Here is an 18551-nt window from a genome sequence, read left to right as displayed (position 1 = left end):
GACAATTTCACATGGAAATTATAATTTCAGATCTTGCATTTTGGAGCATTGTTTATAGATTATATTTTCACTGTATTTCCCAATCTGGTAACAAATACAGCAGAGTCATTCAAATGACATTTTCCCCATTGTTTCAAAAATTAAATTTCATGCAAACTGAAATTTTCTCCAGAATATGCTTGTTTTGTTGAAAACAGAGATAGGAAAATCAAACTAATTTCCACTTCTTTGTTTCATTTCAATGCCGAAACATTTTATGTCATTGAAATTTTAGAAAAATTAAAACGTAAATAATACTGCAATCTTTTTTTAAGTCTTGGCAATACTGCTCCCAAATAATTTGATACCTAAAATTGTTTTGTATTCCTGGAAATTTTTCCCATTTTCAGTTTTTGTTCAAACTTGGAATGAACACAAGTAGTCAAGATGTTAACACTGTAACAACAAAATGTGACCCTAACCTTAAGACATACAGAGCAGACAAATAAAAAACATCATTACAACTCATGCCACATTTTACATGAACACTGACCTGCTGTTTGTTTAAGGATGCTTTAGCTCTTGTCAGTAATGTTAAAGCACCTCATATGCATTACAGAAAAAACATGAGATATAAAAAGGGCATTTTGAACTGAATTTTACAGTCAGGATCTGGACACAGAAAGATTAATTAAATTCCTCACTGTTGGGAAATCTGTGCAAGCCAGAAAGTTGTGCATCCCACCCTGCCCTCCCTCAGGATACCAGTCCCAGTGCCTTGTGCCACCTCCCCACCAGTCAGAGCCCCGAGCACAGGGCCAACAGCACTACTCTGCCTTTCACCAGAGCTGCATTTGGGGCATTATTTATAATTCTACTACTTCAGTTGATCAAAGTAATGGACTAGATGTTGACTTTTTATCTGTTTTGGCAGCATAGTTAGAGGAACTTGAAATTATTAAGCAGATGTTCTGTGACATAACTGGTGGCTTGTTTTGCTCTAATGAGATTCAGTATTTGTTACAGTAAAGGAAATTGCTTGTGGATTTGCTGTAATGCATTTTACATACACTGGGTTACATTTATACTGGAGCAATGAAAAGAAAATATAGTAAAAGTCTACATTACTTTTCAGATCTGATGATGTCACCAGACTCATATTATTACATTTGAAAAAAAGATCAAGGTCAACTTCTTGAGGTCTGTCTCTGTTTTTATACTCGATATCCACCTCAGTGGTGCAATGGCTCCAAACAACTGGCTCTTTGTGATGTCTCTCCAGAGGGATCTCTGTACCATTGCAGCAGGACCAACCACAGTGTGTTGCACCTCGGTATTTTTAGACCTCTGACCAAAATTATTCAGGAGCAGATCTCCTCTCTTTGTAGGCATATGAGCAAACTTAATGCACAGTTTCTTTGGCTCTTTCAAACTTAATTTGAAATTTGTGGCATTTGGATTGAAATTCAGAGTTATACAGTGCAATATGGAAAGCATATTAACAAATTCACAAGTTGACTCTGTGGACAAACACCAGAGATTTGTATCAATCTGGGTGTAAGAGTGCGGACTGATTCAGAAAAACATTAGCAAGAATTGTCTGTCCTTTGTAAAAAACCTCAAACTGTGGCTTGGATATTTATTATGCGCCATGCTTATAAAACTTCCAAGACTGTCTAATGGAAACAGAGCACAATAGAACCAGTTCTGCTTTTCATTTTATATACTACCACTGGGAATCTTTCTTCTGATGTTCATCCATATTATAAGCTTTTCCTTCACAGTGGGTAAGAGTTTCCTTGCTTTGAAAATAGTAATTCATCATAACAAGAAGGAATATCAAGCATATATAAATGCCAGTCCAACTACTTATGCTGGATAAATTGGCAAAATCCTTTTAGTTTCCTTCACAACACTCACCACTACCAAAAACCTCCATTCAAAACATTAACAGAACACTCCAGATACAAAGGAATGCCAATACTTAAATAATAATGTGCAGCACAGTCACCACATTCATATTAATAAGTAACCTCATTTTTCTAGCAAACAGAGCCATCAGTGAGAGCTATGAACTCTGTGCTCCTTTGAAATCCCAGGAGATGAAGCTGGAAATTGTCAATCCGAGGGCTCTTAAAGGAATGCCACATTAAAAAATAGGTTCTAATCTTAATCCTTTTGAACCCTCTGTAGCAGTTTACCCTTACAACCTCCCATCCCTCCTCCCACTCTTTAGGTCCTGCGCAGTGACTTCAGACTAACACTGAGATTGGTGAGTCTCAGCACTGAGCTCAAGCCACAGGGACTAACCTCACAGGCTTTTGTCTTATACCACAAAAGATAAAGCCTTCTTCCTCATATCCCACAGAAAGGGGTTTTATCAGAATAAGACAGGCTTAAGCAAATGATTTTTACCTTGTGTTTGTCACAGGCTAAAAGCATGGACATTGCCAGGTAGGATATTTCCAGAGGTGTATTTATTAAACAGCAGGAGCTCATGAGCAGGGCTGAAACTTCACCAGCTGCAGCTCAGAGGCAGATGCTGGGACAGCCCCTCCAGAAGCAATCCAGGCATCCCTTCAACTGCTAACCCTGCAATTATGGCCTTATCTGAGGGAGCTTAGATCTCCTGGTTTGGGTAAAAATTGCTCATGCTTTAAGTGCCCTACACCACGTTTCAATGTCAAACACCTACTAGCAAAGCACAGCAGCAGCTGACTTGTCAGATCTGAAACACATCATCTTCTGTAGCTGAGCAGGCTTCCTAAACTTTCCAGCCAGCCACAACTTGTGACTTGTGAACTCACACCACACTGCAATCAATAACTATGATCAAAGCTCTTGCTGCACCTGCACACTGACCCAAACTTCAGTTTCAAAAATTGTATAGTTAAAGCTCAAAGATTTAGAAAGAATCAGGTAAAATACAGAAATTTTAGTGGAACCAGAACTTGCATATCTACCTTTACAGTATGCAGGTGTTAATTTCTACAATCCACTTAATGCCATACAAATCACTTAAGAAAATAGAATTCTGCACCTAAATATTCCAGAAAGTGCTAGTGCAAGTTCTTCTACTGAGTGTGTGCATAACTAATTCTTAAGTACACCAATGGAAACCGTGAACATAATTGTTTAGATTCACAGTTGACTCCCTCTGAAGTTACAGTTATTTTTTTCTATTGTATCAGCTGAGACTGGAACAGGCTCAAAATGAACAAAGCATAAATGAAAAGTGTCTTAATATATAATTTTTTCAATATAATAAAATACTCATAAGAAATCAGTCTTTTGAGGTAGATGGGAAAGAGTCTGTATTTACTAGGACCTCTTTTATAGTTCATTTCTCCAAGAGTTACTTCTATGTTTGGAGGGTTTTTGAACTAGGAATACACAACTGCTTGGACTTTCTTAGGACAACTGTTAATACTTAAAAGGTTCAACAGTACCATAAATATCTCATTTATAGTCACAATTTTAATTGCTCAGGAACACATACAGTAAAACTAAAGACAAATATTTTAGGAAGGGGGGAAGAAGGAAAGTACTTTAGTCTCTGAGATGGTCCACAACCCCTTCTTTGTGTACTTGTAATTCTTCCCAGAACAAAAGAGAAATCTTAACCCCACATTAATGTGTCCCTGCTTGGACACTTACCCAACAGAACCGTGCCCAGACTTGGCAACAGCTCCTTGAATCTTTGGACAGAGCAGAGGCTACAAGTGGACTCTGCACCTCCATGGAATTATGAACCCACCAATTCTCTGAACACACAGAAATCTGGATGTTATCAGCCTGCAACAAAGTTTTGAAGGATCAGACATGGGGTCTGTTCACTTTTTTAGTTACGTATGGAATTTTCTTCTAAATTACCTCATCTAAAAGCCACTGAAGTGAATGGGAAAAACTCATGCTAACCTGAACAATTCTTATACCATCAGGACCTATAAAAAGTTATGTTGCCTTTCTTTAACTTCAGCAGCAACCTGCCTGGGAGCTCTGCAGCCTGCTACACATGCAGCACCACATTAGGATAATTGCTCTTGGCTGGAATAGATAAATGGGAAAGCTTTTCCAAAATCAATCACACGGAAAATACTAGAAAACTATTTAAAACCCCTAATAATGCATAATTGAATCAACAAAAACTATTTCTACATATAAACTGAGGCAAAGATAGTAATTTTGAAAATCCAAGGCAGCTTTTGCTAAATATTTTTTAGTAGGGAGTCCTTTTCTAGTTTCCTCCTCAAACTCACTGTATGTATTTCCTCCCTATGGTTCAGTTGTTCACTTCTTTTTAAACATGAAAAGAACATTCACCAAGCATTTTTCCATTTTTGCCTTCTAGGTTAACCAACCCACACTGCACAGAGGAAAGTATTTAAAATCAAGAATACATACTTGATTTTTAAAATTGCAAATTGTACAAGAAATATGTTGAATAAATATTTCATGCATTTAACCAGAGAAATGGAACACATGTTTATAATCTTTTGCTTAATTGCTGCCCTGTTTGATTGATAATCCCCAAAGTTAGCAGATGTCACAGGAGGTCACAGGCTTGACCTTGCAGCTCCATTTTATTCTCCAGACTATTTCATGGATCTGGGAGATATGGCAGCATCTCTGGGGTTTGTGCAAACCGCTGTGAACCCAAAGTTCTCCCCCCTTCTCATCATTCCACTACGAGAACTGGTTGTGCAGATCTGCATGACAAGGACTGCCAGCACTACAATCATAGAACTTGTACAAAATAGTTTCATTGTGAAGCTATAAAATACATCTGTTCAGAGCATCTGATCCTGCATGGCTCTGCTACAAAAGGAATCTACCACCAAACACAGCTGATTTAGGAGAATTCAGATCAAGACTCATTTTTGGTAATGAGCAAGGAATAATGAAAGGATGCCCTCCTCACACTGGTGATTTGCTATAAAGAAGTCAACAGAAGTCAACATTTTGATCCAACAGGAAAGACAGATTTTTGGAGTGAAATTTTTTGTCTCTGAAGCTTAATGGAGTGCTTTTCCCAGGTACAACAGTATCAGCTAAAAGAGACTAAAACATCCCAAAGCACTTATTCTACAGATGCACTTGTATACAGTAACCATGCCAATGCAACAGCACTAAAAAGCTTCCTTTTGATAAGATAGTCAAGATCTTCATTTGTCCGTCCCCCTGTTCTTTCCCTTATCTTGACAAATCCAACATACAAAAGGACTGGATGCTACAAATTGAAATGGAGATTCCAAAATATTATAGTCCTACCACTGGGTAGGATTATAGGTCACCACATAACCCTTGCTAGAACTGATGGAAAAGAAAACCAGCATTATTTTTTATTCATACATAGCAGAGGATTTGCCTCTAAAAAAGTTCTGCTTGGCATAGGATCCAAAACAGAGGACACAGAAAAGATGGAGATCAACCCCTGAAATTGCCTGGGCCGGTTACATTCCTAGAATATGTTAGTTTAAGGAAACCTTCCTCTCAGCTAATTTTCACTCCTGATTAATCACATCCATAACCACACCCTCTGACCCCTAGTAGGACTCCGCTTCTAAGGTATTCCATTCCACCTTTACACAACCCAGTCTGATCCCCAAATCAAAGGGATCCAAGTCCTCAGTTTTCCACTTGCAGCAAGTTCCAGACTGTTCTTCACAGCCACTAGACACATGAAGATATGTAAGGAATATATATATATGGACTGTTACCAATTGCATGAGGTCATATACTGTTGGCTCTTGTAGCCCTGCTTATTACAGACTTTGTTTGACATCTACGTCAGGCAGTGAGAAAGTTGTGATAAAGATACTAAGTGCTTAATAACAGTAGGTTGGGTTTTGCAGATCAAAGTATTCCACTTATTCCATTTTATAGGATGGTGTGGGGTTCTTTTAAATTCATTTCTGCATCTTGTTTCAAGGGACACCAGTAGGTAAAACAGACAAATTTTATCAAAGTAGGCTTAAAACGAACTATGCCACTCATTTCTACACTTGCCTCACAAATACCAAATCTTCGTTCTACATTCTTCCCTAGCCTAAGAATCTTCATTTCCACACAATCTGGATACAATTTTGTTTCTACATCTGAGCCTGAAAGCCACAACATCCATTCTTAACTTTCTGCTGCCACAAAAGAACTCGTAAGTGTGGTTTGAAATGAGGGCATAATTCTTTCTGAGCTGTTTACACAACTCACAGTTACTGTAACCAGACAGGTCAGATACCCTAAAGTACCACAGTAAACAGTGATCACCTGGACACAGAAGACAGTTTCTCCTCCAGCAAAGCCAGACCAAACTTGTCTAAGCCCTGTAAGATTAGGATAGATATGGCTTGTCAGCTCCTTCTTTCTCTTCTTTTCCTGTCTAAAATATACATTCTGTTTAGATGATTTAACTTCCACTACACTTCAGAGTGTCCTGAATTTCTTGCTGAATGATAAGGTTTGTCAGATGTCATTTCCCATTTTCCTAAAGGTGCTGACAACTATTTCCAGTTCTTGAGGCTTGTGATGGTTCGGACTTGGCTCCCTGCTAAATGCCTAAACTCCAGTAGTAGTCTCTCCCTTTTTCTTCCCTTCTTCCTTCAGGGCAAAGGAAAAAAAACTATGTAAATTGAAGAAGCCAAAAATCAAGTTAGTTATATAAAAAATATACATATATGATGTATATTACAGTTAAGATGCTATGTACACAGCAAAAAGGAATCCAAACACTCCCTGAAGGGATAGGGAAAGGGGAAAAGGAACAAAAGGAGACAAAAAAAGGGACACTGAGCAGATATACGTAATCAAATCCGAGAATTAGTAAAATAACTACTGAAACAAATTTCACCACATCCCTTAGAAAAGCAGGATTGGCAGACACAGCCAGCACTCTCTCAACCCCCACGTGGCAGGCCAGCAGACACTGCAGGCCTCAGCCTTAGATAAGCGAGATTAACGCAGGGACTCACTGTTCCCAAACCTTACCGGAAGAGAAGAGAGTGAAGGCCTCTCTTCCTATTTTATTTATACCCCGATTTACGTAAAAATCGTATGGAATACTGGGAACACTGCCTCTTCCTTGGTTACAAACTGGTAACCAAGGAAGGCTTAGATTAAAACCACCACAAGGCTCATCCAGGTGTCCACTTATAAACACCCACAATTTCTTGCTCTCACACTCTTAACCCATTTTGCCCTCCAAGCAGCAAGTAGAAAAGTAAGCAAATTAAGGTATGCACAATGAATTAGGAACATTACATGTGGTGCATGTAATCCAATACAGGGAAATGCCTCGTTTCAGCCATCAGTGTGGTCCCTGTTTAAAATAGGATAGTTACAAATACATACACATTGTTATTTGAATTGTAACCAACCACAGAATCACAGGTAAAAGCCAGGATCTAATACCACTAAGCTTTTTACAAATACATATCAAAATACGTATATTAATAAAATTATACAGAAAGTGTAACTATAAAAGGTAAGCTGCCATGTGGAAGCACTAGGTTTCCATACATATAAATATCTAAGCAATTTTTTTATTAAAGCTTTCTATAGAAGTAGTTACATATGTCAATAATACACAGGGTATTTACAATTTCCAGGTCAAGCTCAACACAGCAGATGTTCAGGAAGCAGATTTATAGATGAAGTCAAAGAAATGCCTCAGATACTTTAGCACAGCCATACTTTTAAAGCTTTGCAAACTTCCATCTGCTTTCTCTTGTGGTCCATTCACAAAGCAGGAATAAATAAAGAGGGAAGAAAGGAACAAAGTAGAAGTGAACTTCTTATTCTACTGCATTTGAATAAATTCTAGTCTCATAAGTCAGCAACATTTCAAAAAGCTTTCAGTTAAAAATTAAATAGAATTTTTGGTAGTGTGTGAAAAATGGATACCTCACTGCCTGGGACAGGATTGTCAATGAGTCTAAAGGAAATCAGAGCTCATGTTCCATCAGAATTCAAGAGGAATGGTATGCCTGTAGTTCCTAAGCTCTTGTCAGTAATTTTAGGCATATGCTTCAGGATGTTTTATCTTATATGTATCTTAGTGAAGTGTGCAGTATTTGAGTTGTAGCTAATCAACAAACACCATCTACTCATTACATTTCAAATTTCCCAAAACTGTCTGTTGCCTCTTTGATGGATCTGTCCACAGCATTTCACATAAAACAGGAAAAACAAACAAACAAACAAACAAAAGACACAAAAAATAGAGTGCATGCAATTAAGGGACATTGTTCAAGAACAACCAGCCACCAAATGGAATAAAAGCAATGAAGAAGATTTCTAATAGGTGGAAGGCAAAAGAGAGGCAGAGAAGTATGATCTGCTGCAACGAGAAATGAAGACTTCAAGCAGCTGCCTCGTTGAAGATAACACCTTGCAGCTGAGTGAACTGCAACACAGCTGGGTTATTTCTAGAGATGCTGTGTATATATCCACAGTGTATGTGGTATATATACACACATGGTATATACATGTATCTGGATGTTCACTAACTAGAAGTAAGTTACTTGACAAAGTATAAATAAAGCAATAAGATGACCTCTTGTCCTTTGGGTGAAAATATTAGTTTGTCAAACTATTGCACACAAAGCTAAGAGAATCTAGTCCAGCACAGCATATTGTGAGCCACAGGCAATGTCACACCCAAATCAGGAAAGGCTAAGCATTAATAACCTGGGACTATGTTACCTTTGGTTCTCAAGGACTGCACTCCTCTATCCAAGAAATCACAGGCTTTCAGGATACACCTGACTAATCCTATGCAGGAATTACTTACTACTTTAAACTGAAGCTCCACTTCCAGTTAACCAGACACAAAAATTATGGTTCTGTGGATATATCAAACTTCACCAACATTTCTAGAATGGCTTTCTATAACATGCAATGAAATACAACAATGGACACTGAACGAATGCTTGCACTAATAACATGCATTTAAACAACATATATCTATAATTTGTTTATACACATAACTCACAATTCCAACAGAAGAAGAAAAAACACACTAAACCACTGAAAGCAAACATAAGATATTCAAGCTTGGCCCAGAATACTCATTTACTTGCAACATTACACAACAGCCAATAGGCCACATTCATCTCTGGCCCCAAAACATACTGTCAAATTATCTGTGCATATTTGGTAGCTATAAACTGCCACATGTAATAACAGAAAACTGAGAAGCAACACCTAGAAATCTGAAAACATAAGAGAAGTGTTACTCGTCAGAATTCTCATACTCATTTAGCAGACTTAAGAACACCTCCAAAAGGGATGTCCTGAGGTTTGCTGCTTCTGGTGGATGACTTCTGCTGATCCACTGCTGAATGGAAAATACTCCACAAAACATCTTGTGGATGAGACTTCAGAAGTGAATAAATGGTTTACCTCAAAAGCCTCACACCCCTGTCTGAATAAAGCCCAGAAAACGAGCCACAACCTCCCAAACCTGACACATTCAGCATAACTGCCCTGTGCCCACAGCTGGGCTGTTCGGGATCCACAGGTAGTGTCTGCCTTGTCCTGGTAACTGCACTCCCTGCAACTCCTCTCTGCAACCAGTCCTCTCTGGCTCCTGGGTAATTAATGCTACTTGAACCTCTCAGCACCTGACCAAGTTTTATAATTATTTAATCAGAGCTCATTAAGTGCCTTCAGCACCATCAATTGCCAGCAGACTAGAGAAGTTTCTTAGCAACTTAATATCTTAAGTTGGACCACTATATTTTGATGTGTTAGGAGAAGCTATTTTGTCATTCAAAATCAGTGAAATCTATTGTTACAAATCCAGCATGAAAAAACACAAATCAATAAATGTATCAGCTCTGCATTAGTCTTCAGTCTCCATCCTAACACCAGGACTGATTCAGTCTAACTCATAAATGCCTCTTACCTGACACAAAGTATTAAAGTAGCACTATTTGCTGAACACCTGTGGAAGTTATAAATTTCATTTTCTTCAGAGCTTATATTTATCACAGCTGTAGCTGGCAGACATCTATCGCTAGAAGCCAAGTTATTAGAAGGCTTTTAAAACAAAATAATACAAAAAATGATTTTACAGCATGCACAGATCTACCTGTACAGTGAGTTCTCCTCTGAACACAACACAGGCTTCAGGTTGGAGCACTGACATGAAAGTCACTTTGGAGAAAGAGTACCATGAAGTCCAGCATGAAAACCATGCAGACCAAATACCCTTCCACCCATTCAGAGTTTGGATTCTGACAGATTTCAAGAGAAGCCAGATGAAATTGCCCACTCAGCCTGCCACAAGGCTGGGTGCTGATACCTGGTGCCTTTCAGCACCTTTCACCCCAGCTGATTTTGAATCACTCATTATGGTGCCCATCAGGAATTGAGTTTGGCAACAATGATACTGGGGGACACTTGGGTCAAATTTTTTCCCACAAAAAATATAGCACTGATATTAGTGCCATTCTATATATGCTGCTGCTGCTTTCAGCTACAGGAATTTTCACCCCAGTTGAAACTCAGCCTGACTGGAAAACTGCTCCAAAGAGCCATGTGGTGTGTGGGCTCCATACAACTCCTGTCTCTCAGCAATCAAACAGAAAGACACAGAGAAGTTGTAAGAGGAAGCCAGACCTGGCAATTAGAAGGAACCAAACTCTGCCAGGCCTTCCAGGGATCCTCCTCAGTGCCAGAGCTCACCTGTGCTGGCTGACCCTGAGCCCTGGCGCAGGTGAAGGCACTGCCCTCATGCCAGCCCTGGCTGACAGCAGGAGTGGGGGCCTCTCCACACACCCTGCACGGCCCTGCAGCTTCCAGTAACAAGCTCTTTAAACAGCTCTGAAGATCTGAGCATGGCTCTGTTCTTAGAAACTCATCTGGCTTCACACGGTATTTTAAGCCAAGGACATCTTGACTCTACCAAGTGGAACTAAATCATCTGTACAGACAGATCATCTGTATGATGATCCTTGAGCCACGTCCCCATTCCTTATTCCCTTTATAAGCAAATGTTCAGTGAGCTCTAACACAAGTCACAGCCACCCATCTGAAATCACACCCATACTGGAAACAGCCAGGGTTCCCTCTGTCACTGCAATGTCAGTAAATAAGTGTCCTGCCCTGCAAACAAGTGCATTCACCCGGAAGGAGAGCACTGAAACTAGAGCTGATTTACAACAGAAAGCAAACAAAAACATCATTCAGAGGAAACGCTTGGTCAAGTCCACATTTTAGAAAATTTCCCATTAAAATTTTGCTCTAGAATAACAAAATGGTAGAAAAATAAAACAAAACCAAATAAAATAATTTCCATGAAAAGTCTGCATTGCTTTTACTGCGAGGGAAGGGGGCAAATCAGCTGCCCTGGCTGGTCCCCACTCCACAGAGCAGCACAGGCTGGGAAAGGCCCCTGTCCCTGCAGGACCCCACACCTGCAGAGAAGAGCCACGGTGCCCTCCCTGTGCAGGGACCTGTGCCTGAACAGGGGAGACTCAGCTGCTGGAACACAAACCCAGGGCTGAGACTGCTGCACAAACACTGTGTAACTACACGTGCCTGGCTGACAGTTTCAAACATAATTCAAAGCAAAAGTCAGTTAGGATTTTTTTGTGGTTGTTGATTTGAAAATACTGTATTTGATAATGTATTTTGGATACTTAAGGCTATCCAGGTATCCTTCTGAACATCAAATATGAGACAGAGATTCTTCTAGAAAGGACTTTATTTTATCTTTAACCTTACACAGAATTTCTGACAAAAAATCTGCAGTTGTCTCCCCCCTCTCAACAAATGTAGTCATTCCTCACTACGAGAGGCTCCTGTGATCAGATGCCCTCCAAGTTACCCTTTCCAACTATCCAAAAGGTGTTATCCTTTTAATGGATTCTTTTCATCCAGCCATCAAAAGGTTTTGGATTTTTCATCACAATTAAAAAAGAAAGTTATATGAACTTAAGAGTTCAAATTAAAGAGTTCAATTATCAGTTATTAGTTCAGTAGATTTAAACTTCCTCACAGGTTTTATGTCACTGTGATGTTTTCCCTCTGTCACAACTCTACCCTTCCTCTCAAATCCTGCCCTTAGAGTTATCATATACTATAGGTTCTCCAACACAAACTAGGGTTTTTTCATTAAATACTCTAAGTTCATACAGTTTATAGTCCCCTCAGTATGACTTTTTTAATAAAGACAAAAGTTTGTGTTGGAGCAGCAGCAGATAAAACTGGTTAGAAATGCAGCTGCACCAATCTGAATAAAGGAGAAATAAAAATATGTGCATTTTTTAAAAACAACAATAATTACACTTAACTCACCATCAGGATAGGGTTGTGAATTAATAGGGTTGTGAATTAGAGTTTAGCTGCCTTTATTGATCCAATATAAACATTAAGAGCAAGCTGTGCTATGCAGGGGAGGGAAAAGGAAATGATTTGGGCATGTTTTAAATCCCCCGATTCATCTTTCTGGGCACAAGACAGAGTGAGTCTAAGCTGCTGTGTAGGCAGCAAGGAGATGGAGGTGGGCTGAGCTGGCTCAGCATTGGGTGTGTCCTGTCAACAGCAGTTTGAAAAGGGATGCACCAAAGCTAATACATCATAAGTCTTCGGGGCCATCTCGTAGAAGTCACGGTGCCTGCAGAACATGCCTTCAGCCACATGCTTGCTGGGCTACCAAACTCTTTTGTGTGCCTAAAAGTATGGTACAAAATGCCAGAGTTGTACAGCTCTGAAACTTCCTTTTGGGCAACTTCACAAAGTCAAACATGACTTTAACTAAAAAAAACAGTAAATATATACTGATGTTCATAATTTGAGGTAAAGGGGTGTAGCTCTGGAAGAGTTCACTACACCAGCAACAGATACAATGAGGACTGAGGCTTAGCCACATTAGAAACAAACATTATCAGATCAACTAGGAGATAGATACCAATCTACCTTAATCTGCACTGATCGGTGTAAAAATGGGTAACATCAATTGTGGATCAAAGCTGTTCATCTAAAGGAACTACAGAGAGCATGTCAGCATCCTAAGGACCCACAGAAGTGTACATATCAGAGTAGAGGAAAAAGGAACTTCACACATTTGCAACACTTTTTGAGTTCTCTGAAAAGTAAATTAACAATTACTTCTAATATTTCCTTCAGCACATCTTTGGAAGGGTCTTTATTGCTGCAAAACAGGCATTTTGCCTCTGTGTAATGAGGCAAAGCACAGAAGCCACGGAATGCGGTCCAGCAAGGGGTTCTCTCAGTCCCCAGAAGCAACTCAGTGACAGCAACATATGCTCTTCCAGCTGAAGCCCTGCACAGATGCACTTCCCACTGCTTTCACTTCAAAATTTAGTATCAGGCTCTAGACTGCAGGATAGACCTCATCTCAGTTTATTAGCTGCAAAAAATCACCAGTAACTATCACCCTTTTCTCCTTCCAAACCTATCAGCATGAAGGGAAGAGGAATAAAAATATGAGAACCAGGTAGAATCCCTCCACTATGAAAGAAGCTTCCTCATTCCTTTCCCAAGTCTCTTACTTTGCATCCCTCTTGGAGTTGGGAAAGGGACTCAGCATGATGAGTTAAGGACTGAAGGAAGGTAAAACATACACAGAGCAGTAATGACACCTTCCAGCAAAGAGAAATCTCTGCACACTGACTGTAAGACACTGTAAGCCATGGCATTACTCCTGCTTAACCGTGTGCATTGTATTACACGTGACTACTTACACAGAAGACAATAAAAGCTGTACTCAAGAGACACTTAAAAAATACAGGTAATAATCTTCCTTTCACTTTGTCTTCTGAAATGTAGCAAGGATAAGTAGATGGGCCTAAATCCTGTACTTTCAAATTTTCAAGTGCCTCCGCTGGGAGGAGACACATCAAACAGAACGGCCTCAGAATCACAAAGACAGCTCAGCTGTTCCTCTGTGCACAAATCCTTTTTGGTCTTTGAAGTTTTGTGAAAAGTAACTTTTAAAAATGTAATTTAAAACAAAAAGACAAACTAAATTCCTGAGAATCCAAAAGCATATTTGAAAAATTAATTATTTACCTCATATGAGGCAGTGGGCCCAGCTCTTGTGTACAAAGAGACAAACAAAACAAATATTTTACAAACCATGTTCTCTGACTGAGACTTTATCATCCAAGGATTAGGACTCCAGAGGGGTGGCAGAGCACTATTAGAGCTGCTGCTGCTTTGTGTTACAAGACAATCAGTCCAACATGCAGCTGGAGAAGTCCATAGCACAGGTATCCTTCACACAGTCACCATCCCAGCCATATAATTAGAAAATCCAAATTTGACAGAGAGTCCTAATGTGAATGTATAAACACTACAAGTTAGGTGCCAACCTGGTTTAAAAAAACCCCTCCATTTACTGAAATGGAGCCATACTGAGCCTTTGTCATCACAAGTAAATACAGAAAAAAAGAATTTAGTTAACAGCATAGTAGCTGAATAGTGTTGCACCACTATACTGAGCTGATGGTATACTAGTCAAATTAGGACTTACATGCTTTCATTCCTGTAAAATATAAGAAATACTGATGTGAGATTATCTAATTGTCTACCCATGAATAAATGTAGCACACAAATAGAGGAAAATGAGCAAGAATCAAACCAGTCAAATCCCCATGGCTTCCACTGAGTAAAAATCAGATCTGCCTTTCCAAAACACAATCTGTATAATCATGCAAAACCAAGTTGTCTTCCCTTACCTTCTGCAAAAGGTTCCCATTCATAAAATCGACCCATAAATGGCTTGTTATTGTATGATGCACATTGCACCTCTCTAATATTTCTGCTGCTTTCAGGACACATCTGTTTAGATAAAAAAAAGTCACATTATAATCAACACCAAAGTTATTATTGCCTTCCTATTAATTAACTTTAGAAGGTTAATGAAGGCATTGCAAAATTCTAATCCAGATGAATATCAGGAGACTCCTTGTCTTTAAAACAGTGTACTTTTAAGTAACAGTATCAAAAGTGCCTGTAGAAGAAAATGAATTTGTACAGTAAATGGAGTAACGGTTCTATTTAAAAAAAAAAAAAAAAAAGTAAGGCTTTTATTAAGCTGTTGTTTTCCTCGGCAACAAGAAAACATTTCAAGATGAAGTCAATAAATTAGATGAGAATTATTTCCTTTCCATAACAGCCTCATATTTTTCATCATTAATTTTTTGGGCTCAGATTCAACAGAGTTGAAACACTTAACATACGTGCTTCCTTAACTTTCTGAAAGCTGTCCACACCAGCTTCTCATTCTCATCCTATGCTTCAATACCATGCTACCGCTTTTCCTTTTGTATCTCCATATGCTGGTATTACAGTCATTGCATGACTTTGCTTTTTAACTCATGCCTTCAAGTCCTCACTTCAGAGTTCTTGCACCTGAAGAGGAGGAAGAGCTTCTCATATACAAGAACACGTGTGTCCACATACAGGTATTGAGGCAGGGCAAGTTCTACAGATGGAATGAACATCCTTTATGAGGTCATCTGCAATGCAAGCCTTTGGCACACCAGCCCTGTTTACATTTGAAGCAGATTACAGAAGTAAATACAAGTTAAATAGTTAAATACTTAATTACTTTGTTCTGCCTGTGTCCTCACATTACTGCAGTTACAGCAGAAGACTTCTCTGTGTGTGGGCACACACAAAGGGGAGAAAGACTTCTAGAAAAGGCAGGGGGTTAATTAGAACAATTTCTATTCTTGGAGAAATAGGCAAGCTTTGGGTACAGCTGCATTTTTGGGATACTTTTTAGATAATCAAAATGACTACTCAAAACACTATTCAAGAACAGTAGAAATCACACAAAAAACTGGACTGGAACACCACAATTTTTTTCTATATTACCCCTAGAGAGTTCAAGGGAAAGCTAGAGCTGATGATATTCTGTGAAAGCAGCATGGCTAAATAACTGTGTTTTTGCAGGGAACTGCAAGAGAATCCATAAGAACAGCTCTTGTTGCAACTGCAAGTCAGTTCTTTTATATTTGTATAGTGGGAAAGATGGGTTGTCTTTGCAGGGAAAGCCATCACAGAAGAGGTCCCAGAGGAGTTCTTGCTTTGTATCCACCATCTCTGTAAGATGCTTTTAAGTGGATCAAAGAGACGTCAGAGTCAAAGGTTTTCAAGTGGGCTATAAAATGTACCAAAGAGTTGCCTTGGGGGAAGGTTCAGGGACTACTTTATCGTCTATTAGAATCATGGTAGCAAATCTTTTAGAATAAATACTGTCTCTGGCCAAGCAGCCATCTGTGCTTTGTTCGCCCACTCTTCTGAGATCTCCAAGTACATGCAAATAGTGTTGTCTTCAACAAACCCTCAAATAAAATTTAAAAAAAAAAAGAAACAAACAAACAAACAAACAAAAAACAAAACACCAATCAAAAAGCCTTCCTTGAAAATAGGACCATAGCCACCACATTGGAAAGTGGGACCAAAAGTCCTTCTAATGCCAACTGCAGAAAGCTTTATTCCCACAACTGAAATCCAGACCTTCCATGTGTGGCACAGCATTGCAGCACAATAATTCAGCCACAACCACCAAACAAGGTGAGAAAGCTTCCATTTTTCATGGAAACCCATTATTGCACATATCCTAAAGGTGAAGGGACAGAACCTGAGCTGGCATAAATTAAGGTCACTACACGGAATCACAGCAGAACAAACATCAGCAAAGAACCCAGCCTGAAGGGTTTCTATTTGGAATGCTTTCCCCTTTTTTTGGTACATGTTTGCTACCAGCCTATTGTGAAGTTTAGTTATTTCTTGTTTTTCCTTTTCTGACCCTTGAGCTCATGGCCTTGTGTACCAGTATTTCTGGCTCATAAACCATTTCCTGTACACCCTGCTCATACCAACTGCAGGCAATGTATGAATAAAAATATCAAAATATTCATGGCTGTTGCCAACAAATAGTAACATCCATCCCTTCTAAGATCATTTTCATATAGCTACAATTTCTGTTTTTACACTTACTGACAGTTGCCCAAAGGACAGAGGCCCCATTGCTTTAAAGAAGAACAAAGGACTGACGAATACACTAAACGCTGTGGATCAAGCCAAAATCAGAAGAGGTTTACTCAGTAACATCCCTGCTACTTTAGGAGTCCCAACGCAATTACCCTTCCCTATTTCATTCATCAAGGTTTAATTACAATATGAAATTTTGAGTCAAAATTTCAGAGAGTGACCTGGTCTGCAAAAACACTGCTTTATTCTTTATATGGATTATAATAATTTCTATATTTAGATGTCTTCTAAAGTATTTTATTAAAGAGTTAATTATGAAGTACAAATAACCAAAATTACTACAATTTATGAATCACCGAGGCTTAAGTGTTATATTATACTCTAGACATAGTTAACATCTATGCACCATTTACTAACCCCACTTAAATTGTTAATGCATAGCTGAATGAAATGACAGTTTTATGCTGCCTGCTGTTCAGTCCCCCTGAAAATGAAATCCTTGAACCTTTCTCAGAAGACCTAAGAGCGGCAGACATTCTCTCTTGGTCTCTCTGCCTTTTTAGCACATCTTTAAGGCAGAAAATCAGTAAAAGGGAAAAGAATGACCCTGCACAATCAAAAGTGAAGCTTCACTGGGAGGGAGGGGCGGTTTCCATAGATCCCCCCTTTTTATTTATTCCCTGAGAGCATGACCTCTTTTTACACTTCTATTTAATTACTAATTCTGCCATATGTAGCTTGACCATAAAACTCCTAAAATAGAAGTGAGAAGATGGCAACCCCAAAGAAAGCTCATGTTTATGAAGTCTACCAGTTGGTCCTTACAGAGTCCACCGTTTGCTTCCCAGCTCACACCCAGGGCTGTGACAACTGGAAGATGACCGAGGACAAAGCTGGGCTTACCACCAGCCCTGGAGGCTACAGGGGGATCCAGTCACGTCTGGGCTGGGCTCAGCTCAGCTCGGGTGTGCCTGGCACAGAGCCCCTGCCCAGCACAGGGCAGTTGGTTGAAAAAGCAGGCACGTTGGCATGTTTGCAGATGAAGAATGTTCCTGTGGCTAAGCCAGAGTACTGGGATTTAAACAACCCAGAACTCTTTCCAAAATTTCCCAGAGACTTTCGGAATTAACTTCGCTAAAATATTTAACTCGCTGTGTGACTCCCCCTCAGTTCCCTCTCAGTGACATGAGGGTGTTAGGGTTGTGCTGCCTGGTAGGGACTTGAAAACAATTTTTTTGGTAAATGAAATCAAATTACTTCAGTGTTTTGTTAATGACAGATCTAGAATTTAATTTTTTGCCTCAAACACTTCATCTTGTGATTTTTGAGGGAGTCATCTAAAGTTTTTTATAGATGTTTGGATACAGAAAGGATGACCTCTTTGAATTTTGTAAAAAAAGAAATAAAACTTCCTTTGTAACCCACATTTGTGGAAGCCAGAGCAGTAAAAAACATACTTTGAATCTACTAAGATAAATCTCAGATTCCTTTGTGTAGAGGCAGATATAAGTTGTCTAGAAATATATACTCTCTGGTGGGAGAGGGTTTTTTTAATCATTGTTCTTTCAGTTGTGCTCTGTAAAATGAGATACAGCATCTAG

At 39.2% G+C, this 18551-nt stretch overlaps 1 protein-coding gene across 8 annotated transcripts in view; it reads right to left on the bottom strand.

Moving 5' to 3' along the window:
• The window catches only part of THSD4 (thrombospondin type 1 domain containing 4), a 414123-nt gene that overhangs the window by 330059 nt on the left and 65513 nt on the right, over nucleotides 1-18551 (bottom strand). For all 8 annotated transcript variants that reach the window (XR_007628159.1, XR_007628157.1, XR_007628158.1 and 5 more), the window contains one exon: nucleotides 14685-14787. Coding sequence is in view for 4 of the 8 variants with exons in the window: in XM_050309833.1 (XP_050165790.1) it covers nucleotides 14685-14787 (103 nt within the window). In the remaining 4 variants the exon portion in view is untranslated. The remainder of the gene's footprint in view (nucleotides 1-14684; nucleotides 14788-18551) is intronic.

Source organism: Myiozetetes cayanensis, unplaced genomic scaffold (genome assembly GCF_022539395.1).
Source record: "Myiozetetes cayanensis isolate MyiCay16 unplaced genomic scaffold, myiCay2020 scf14, whole genome shotgun sequence".
Classification (NCBI taxonomy): Eukaryota; Metazoa; Chordata; class Aves; order Passeriformes; family Tyrannidae; genus Myiozetetes; species Myiozetetes cayanensis.
This window is presented reverse-complemented; position numbering and strand designations above follow the sequence as displayed.